The 8,289-nt window shown below is 48.7% G+C and overlaps 1 protein-coding gene across 1 annotated transcript in view; it reads right to left on the minus strand.

The window, feature by feature from the left end:
• The window catches only part of ZCCHC4 (zinc finger CCHC-type containing 4), a 60,200-nt gene extending 52,395 nt beyond the window's left edge, over window positions 1-7,805 (minus strand). Inside the window, exons 1-3 of the mRNA XM_062213377.1 lie at window positions 7,662-7,805; window positions 6,920-7,038; window positions 5,612-5,694 (exon numbers count right to left, since the gene is read on the minus strand). Coding sequence (XP_062069361.1) covers window positions 5,612-5,694; window positions 6,920-7,038; window positions 7,662-7,788 — 329 coding nt within the window. The 5' untranslated portion in view covers window positions 7,789-7,805. The remainder of the gene's footprint in view (window positions 1-5,611; window positions 5,695-6,919; window positions 7,039-7,661) is intronic.
• Window positions 7,806-8,289: the final 484 nt, after the last annotated feature.

The raw sequence follows: 8,289 nt of genomic DNA on the forward strand, positions 1-8,289 counted from the left end.
TAAAACATAGAGCATCACTCAAAGAGTGAGATTAGAAAAATGAACATCAAACCCATTCTATAAACCTAGGAATCCGTGAAGCACTGCCAGTCCATAATAAAAATCCGGTAACAAAGGACAATTTATCTTGCTAGCACCCATCATTCCTTTCTAAAGATTTCTGGAACAAATTAGTCAGTGAAAAGCTACTGTTACTCCACAATAAGAGGTGAAGTTTGGGTTATAGACTAGGTTTAAAGTTTAAATGTAGTTTGCTACTTTCAAATAGCCATTATTCAATAAGCCAACTTATTATTTTTTTTTTCTTCTTTTTCTGACAGGCAGAGTTAGACAGTGAGAGAGAGAGACAGAAAGAAAGGTCTTCCTTCCATTGGTTCACTCCCCAAATGGCCACTATGGCCGGCGCTGTGCTGATCTGAAGCCAGGAGCCAGGCCCTTCCTCCTGGTCTCCCACGCAGGTGCAGGGAATCCTTGGGCCATCCTTCACTGCCTTCCCGGGCCACAGCAGAGAGCTGGACTGGAAGAGGAGCAACCACGACAGAATCTGGCACCCTGACTGGGACTAGAACCTGGTGTGCCAGCGCTGCAGGCAGAGGATTAGCCTAGTGAGCCGTGGCACCGGCCAAGCCAACTTATAAATGAGCAGTGCAGAATTAAATTATCCACATTAGAAAACAACGACCCTCTCAAGCAACAGTACATCATCCTTAGGTCTGTGTCCACACAAGGAAAAAACGCGAGTCTTAAACCATAGTCCCACTAACAAAATAAGGAATGAGTTAAGCTTTTGTTTAAAAAAAAAAAAGAAGAAAGAAAAAAGCCAACAGGTTAATAAGACTTCCTTATCTTATGGTACTGAAATTTTTAGAGAAATTACCGATTTAAAACTTTTTAAATTTTTTAAAAAGAGATTCACTGACTTATTTGAAAACCAGAGTTAATGAGAGAGAGAGAAAAAAAAAATCTTCCATCTGCTAGTTCACTCCCCAAATGGCCTCAAATGCTGGGTCTGGGCCAGGCCAAAGCAATAATCCTGGAATTCCACCCTGGGTCTCCCACAGAGGTACAGGGACCCAAGCACTTGGACAATCTTCTGCTGCTTTCCCAGGCACAGGAGCAGGAAGATGGATCAGAAGTGGAGCAGCGGGACTAGACACAGTGCCAACCTGGGATGCAGCCATCACAGGTGCAGCTTAAACAAAAAAGTTTATTTATTTATTTATTTATTTATTTGAGAGAGAGAGAGAAAGAGAGAGAACTCTCATGCCTTGGTTCCCTCCTCAAATGCCTGCAATGGCCCTGATCCAGGGGACAAGAAGCTGAAGCTGGGAATTCAATCCCAGTCTCCCACGTGGGCGGTAGGAAACCAATCATCTGAGCCATCGCCACTGCCTCCCAGGGTCTGCATCGCAGAAAGCTCGAGTTAGGGGCAGAGCCGGGCACTGAATCCAGGTTCTGCCATCCAGAGTTCGGGCATCTTAACCACTCTCACAGCCATCAGGACAAATGCCTGCCTCAGATTTCAAAATCTTCCTCCACAAGAAACATTATAAAGCATGGACGGATCAGTTACAAGCTGATGCAGTAAATAAGTGATAGCATTTCAGAAAGCCTGCACTTCTACCCATCTTCCAAAACCTGTTCACGTACCATGTCTTCAGACAGTACTGACCAGCTTCGCACATCTGAGTCCCACTGGCTTCTCATTTTGCACTTAGTCTTTCCTATAATACTGTCAACACTTACCACATGCTGCTTTACACGGATAATCTCTAGGCATGTCTCAACTTCACTGCCAGCATTTTAGTTGTTTCACAAGGAATTGTCATAAAACAGAAACCTGGGGCAGGTGTGTGGTACAGTAGTTAAGTTGGCAACTGAGAAACCCACACCCCATATGGAGGTGCCTGTTTCAAGTCCCAGCTACTCTGCTTCCAATCCAACTTCCTACGAATGTGTACCGTGGGACACAGCAGGTGATGGCTTAAGTACTTGAGTCCCGACCACCCACACAGGAGACCCCAGACAGGATTGACTTCCAGGCTTTGGCCTGGCCCAGCCATGGTTATTGTGGGCACTTAGGGGGTGAACCAGCAGATGAAAGATCTCTTTTCAGCTGACTCTCGACCTTCCAAATTAAATGAAAACAAATAACTTTTTAATGAAGTCTTATTTCTCAATAGCAACTGAGACCAGAGTCGTTTTCTTTTCTTTTTTTTTTTTTAAAGATTTATTTATTTATTTGACAGGTTGAGTTACAGACAGTGAGAGGTAGAGACAGAGAGAAAGGTATTCCCTCCATTGGTTCACTCCCCAATTGGCCACAATAGCTGGAGCTGCGCCAATCCGAAGCCAGGAGCCAGGTGCTTCTTCCTGGTCTCCCATGCGGGTGCAGGGCCCAAGCACTTGGGCCATCCTCCACTGCCTTCCCAGGCCACAGCAGTAAGCTGGACTGGAAGAGGAGCAGCTGGGACTGGAACCAGCACCCATATGGGATGCCAGCGCCACAGGTGGAGGATTAACCTATTGTGCCACAGACCAAAGCCAGCAGCCTAAAACTCAATCTGGGTCTGCCACATGGATGAACCCTCTTCCTCTGCCCGGCTGCTCTGCTTCTGATCCAGCTTCCTGCTAATACACCTGGGAAGGCAGCAGATGGCCCAAGTGCTTGGCTGCCTGCCACCCCTATGAGACCAGGATGGATTTCCCGGTGCCTGGCTTCAGCTTGTCCCAGACTTGGCTGTTGTGGCCATTTGGGAAGTCTATCAGGGGATGGAACACAGATCTCTCCCCACCCCCCACCCATCTCTCTCTCTCTCTCTGTTGCTGTCTTTTTTTTTTTTCCCCCCACAGGCAGAGTGATAGTGAGAGAAAGAGAAAGAGAGAAAGGTCTTCCTTTTTGCCATTGGTTCACCCTCCAATGGCCGCTGCGGCCAGCGCACTGCGGCTGGCGCTTCGCGCTGATCCAAAGCCAGGAGCCAGGTGCTTCTCCTGGTCTCCCATGTGGGTGCAGGGCCCAAGGACTTGAGCCATCCTCCACTGTCTTCCCGGGCCATAGCAGAGAGCTGGCCTGGAAGAGGGGCAACCGGGATAGAATCGGGTGCCCCGACCGGGACTAGAACCCAGTGTGCCAGCGCCACAAGGCAGAGGATTAGCCTGTTAAGTCACGGCGCCAGCCGCTGCCTTTCTTTCTTTCTTTTCTTTTTTTTTTTTTTTTTTTGGAAAGGCAAAGTTAGACAGTGAGAGACAGAGAGAAAGGTGTTCCCTCCATTGGTTCACCCCCCAGATGGCCACTACGGCTGGCGCGCTATGCCCATCTGAAGCCAGGAGCCAGGTGTTTCCTCCTGGTCTCCCATGTGGGTGCAGGGCCCAAGCACGTGGGCCATCCTCCACTGCACTCCTGGGCCACAGCAGAGAGCTGGACTGGAAGAGGAGCAACCGGGACAGAATCTGGCGCCCCGACCAGGACTAGAACCTGGTGTGCCGGCGCCGCAAACGGAGGATTAGCCTATCGGGCCAAGGCCCTATCTTTCAAATACATAAATCTTGGGTCCGGCACTTTAGCATAGCGGGTAAAGCCACCGTCTGTAGTGCCAGCATCCCATTTGGGTGCCAGTTTTAGTCCCAGCTGCTCCACTTCTGATCCAGCTCTCTGCTGTGGTCTGGGAAAACAGTAGAAGATGGCCCAAGTCCTTGGGCCCCTGCAGCTGTGTGGGAGACCTGGAAGAAGCTCTTTGCTCCTGGCTTTGGGATCTGGCTTTGCCATCTGGGGAGTGAACCAGCAGATGGAAGAACTTTCTCTCTCTTTCTCTCTCTCTCTCCCTCCCTTCCTCCCTCTCTGTAACTCTGCCTTTCAAATAAATAAATAAGTATTTTTTAAAAAAGATTTATCTTCTACTGCTTTCCCAGGCCATAGCAGAGAGCTGGATCGGAAGTGGAGCAGCTGGGTCTTGAACCGGCGCCCATATGGGATGCCAGTGCTTCAGGCCAGGGCATTACCCACTGCGCCACAGTGCCGGCCCCAATAAATATTTTAAAAAATAGACCTAAATCTTTTTTTAGAAAATGGATGATGGGCCAGTACTGTGGCATAGTAGGTTAAATCTCCACCCGTGGCACCAGCATCCCATGTGGGCACCAGTTTGTATCCCAGCTGCTCCTATTCTGATCCAGCTCTGTGCTATGGCCTGAGAAAGCAGTAGAAGATGGCCCAAGTGCTTGGGCCCCTGCACACACATGGGAGACCCGGAAGAAGTTCCTGGCTCCTGGCTTTGGATTGGCCCAGCTCCAGCCATTGTGGCCATTTGGGGAGTGAACCAGAGGCTAGAAGACCTCTCTCTCTGTCTCTCCCTCTCTGTGTCTATAACTCTGTCTCTCAAATAAATAAACTTTGAAAAAAATACGGCTGATGGACTCAAATAGGCATTTCTCTAAAGAAGACAAACACAAACAGCCCACAAGCACGTGAAAAGATAATCAACATCATTAGTAACAAAGGAAATAAAAATCAAAACCACAAGATACCAGTTTGTAAGTACCAGGACGGCTATAAGTAAAAAACAGCAAAAGTTAAGTGTTGGCAGGGTGTGGAGCAATGCCCGTACACTCTGGGGGGAATGTAGATGGGTGTAGCCACTGTGAGAAATGTTCTGGGGATTCCTCAAAAAACTACACAGAATTACCATATGACCAGTAATGCCGTTATATACTCAGAGTGTATACCCAAAAGAATGGAAAACAGCGACTCAGATACTTGTATTTGGATGTTGTTGCATTTTTCACAATGGCCACAAGGTATAAACGACACAAGAGTCCATCAACAGACAAGTGAATCAACAAAATGTGCTTTATAACGAATACTATACAGTGTATATACTAGACAAAAACAGGTGTGAAGTATGACGTACATGCTATTACACAGATCAGCCTTGAGAACATTATGCCAAAAGAAATAACTCAGACATAGAAAGACAAATACTGCAGAATTCCATTTAACTGAGGTACCTGGACTGGCCAAATTCATAGCAACCAAAGGTAGACTAGAGGTCATCAGAGGCTATGTTACAGGAAGAATGGGTAAGTTACTGCCTAATGGTGACAGCTTCATGCTTTTTTAAGCATCATTTATTTATTTATTTGAAAGTCAGAGTTACACAGAAAGAGGGAGAGACAGAGAGCCAGACAGTCCACCTGCTGATTCTCTCTCCAGACAGCCACAACAGCAAGGCTGGAGCAGGCTGAGGCAAGGAGCCTGGAACTCCATTTGGGCCTCCCACGTGGGTACAGGGGCCCAAGGATTTGGGCTATTTTCCACTGTTTTCTCAGGCACATCAGCAGGCAGCTGGATCTGAAATGGAGCAGCTGGGACTCGAACTACCGCCCACATGGGATGCCAGCATTGCAATAGCAGCTTAACTCACCACACTGGGAAGGTAATTAATGCCACTGAATTGTATATTTTCAAATAATCAAAATGGCAAGTTTTATATTATGTATATTTGACCACAATAAAAATAAATAAACGTAAGTAAACTTTAAGGCACAGACAAAGCCAACCAAGAAAGAAACACTGAGGCTAACACAGTGCAGAGAGATGACAGCACACGCGTACCTGTCCACGCACTGCGCTCGGGACAGGGGAGGCAGGCATCTCCGGTTATGAGCTTCTCGGGCAGCAAGTCTAGCCTCTGACAACTGAAAAAGAGCACAAAACCTGCTGAGAAAAAACTAGCAAACATGCGAACCTCCCAGGAAAACTGCTGTCACGTGCTAACATCAAGGATCTAGGAATTCAGGCAGCACAACGCTGAATACGAGTGCTCATTTAAGGGGAAAACAAAACTCAGAAAACCGGGACAAGAGGAGAGCATCTTCAGGTAACACCCAGCAAGGGAAAGAGATTAATGCACATGCACACGCGTTGGCCTTATTGCTCGGAAGAGTAGCATAATAAACTGAACAACGCTGAAGATCTCTGGGCAAAGTCTTCAGAAACTTTACTTGGAACTGAAGCCAAGAGGACACAGAACTCATAACTGTACCTCTCAATGCCTTCACTGGTCACCTACGCTAGAGAAAGGATGTTCAATGCAAATGTCCACAAAAACATGTTCATCTACTACTTCATCAGTGATTATGACCTAGACTCTTTAGGGAGGTATCTGCGCAGTCCTTGCAAGCAGACTGCTATGAAATGAATGATGCCAATCCCCAAAATTCACTTGTTGAAGCATAACCTCCAGTGTGATGGCTTAGCCTGAGCACCCCTAATCCAAAAACCCAGAACATTTCAGACATCAAGTGTGGATTTCTGGATTAGGGGTGTTCAACCAGTGAAGATTATGCAAACATTCTAAAACCTAAAAAATCCAAAATCTAAACACTTTTGGCCCTAAGCATGTCAGATAAGGAATATTTATCTTGCATTTAGAGTAGGGCTTTGGAGAAGCAATTAGGTCATGAATAAGGTGCCCCTGTGTGTGGGATTAATACTCTTAGGAGAACTTTCTTTCCGGCCTCTCTCTCTGTGCCAAGCGGGGATAAAAGGAGAAGAAAGCCACCTGCAAACCAGGAAGCCAGCCCTCAGCAGACACTAGATCTGCCAGAAACTTCATCTTGGACTCTGCGGCCTCCAGGACTGGGAGACACAAATGCTTGTTGTGTACGGCACCGGGTCTACAGCAGCCTGAGCTAAGACCCAGCACCCGGTCTACAGCAGCCTGAGCTAAGACCCAGACCACCTGCCAGTCAATAGCAACACCTCAAGAAATCTAAAGGGCAACTAGAACTTTTGAGAGAGGAAGAAGACAGCGCCATCAATGCTGAGTCAGCATGACTCCAGTCTCCTGAACCAAAACTCCTGGTATCTTCATCCTCCTGAGGCATTTATCTCACATGACGTTCAATAAAGTTGACAAACCTTTTCATCTTCCCACTGAAAAAAATTACACTCTTTCCTGTCTCTACAGGCTGAGCAGGCATAAAATCTCCGCGTTTCTTCCTTCCCTTGGATCACTTTTACAAACAGAAGAGTGGGTCCTAGTGCCGGAATAGGAAAAAAACATGTCAAACAATTGCCTACATCAAATTCTTAGGAGTCACTGCCCTTAAAATGGGATCTGGTTTTACGCACAGCATATCGTAATTAAAGCCAACACTATTTCGTGAACTTTTCTGTTGCGGTCACAACATTCTGGCACAGACTACTTAGGACACGCCGATTTCTGAAAACCGGTCTCTCCAGAAAGAGAACGCCACCGTCCGTCTAGCTCTGTCCGCACTGTGACCGTCGCGAACCGGGGTCCTGACGCTAAAGGGCAAGGAGGCGCCCTGAGAATCCAGCGCTCTCCATCTCCCTCGCGGTCATCTTTTCAGTGAAACCCTGAGCTTGAACTTGGACACAGAGGAAAAGTAGGGCTCGTTTGCAGGCAAGAATCCATCGCATCCCACCCATCTTCTCTTTGATAAGAGAGCAAATCAACAAATGAAATCCCCGAGAACTCCTCTCCCTTGCATACGCTCTGCCCATTCCCCGCCCTGAAAACAGAGAGGAACAGCACTGGAGCCAAAACAACACTGGGGACGGCAAACGGCACTTCTGAGCTCCCCACGGCCCTGACGCCACAGCCCCGCAGCCAGGCTGGGCCCAAACACGGACCCACCGTGAGGGCAGAGCGGGGCAGGGGCGGCAGGATCCGAGGGAAACGCCACCTTCACTCCCCAGCTCCCCTGTCTCCCACTGCTCCCTTGTGCCTCCAAAACACCAAGCTGGTCCCTGGGGGCCGCCATCTTCCCGCCGCCGTCCCGAAAGCCTCAGTCCGAATCGAGGAGGAGGAGAAAGAGCGGCGCCGAGCGGCCCAGGGCTCACAGCGCCCCCGCGCGCCTTGGAGGAACTGGCTCCCGCTGCCGCGGAGGCCACGCCCCGAAACCCAGTGCCCGGCCCTCCAGGGGCTGCTCCTAAGCGGCCCCTAGCGGTAGGGCTGGCAGGCCGCACCTGCGAGGACCTGCGAGGTGAGATCACCTGGGTTCTGTCTCCCTCTGAGTACCTGCGGTCTTCCGTAGCCCAGAGAACAAAAACTGGGTCAGGATTTAAGTCCAAACCGGCAGCGCCACCACCAACAGCCGCTGAGAAACAGCGGGATCGGCTGCCGTGGCTGAAATGATGGAAACTGTCTCATTTTGTCAACATTACAGCCACACTGTTCTCGGACTTTTGTGCAACGATTGCACACCCATGTAATTGCACACCCCTTGGCATTTAGGCATCAGAACGAAACTGTCCCTGCTTGC

Source organism: Lepus europaeus, chromosome 16 (genome assembly GCF_033115175.1).
Source record: "Lepus europaeus isolate LE1 chromosome 16, mLepTim1.pri, whole genome shotgun sequence".
NCBI lineage: Eukaryota > Metazoa > Chordata > Mammalia > Lagomorpha > Leporidae > Lepus > Lepus europaeus.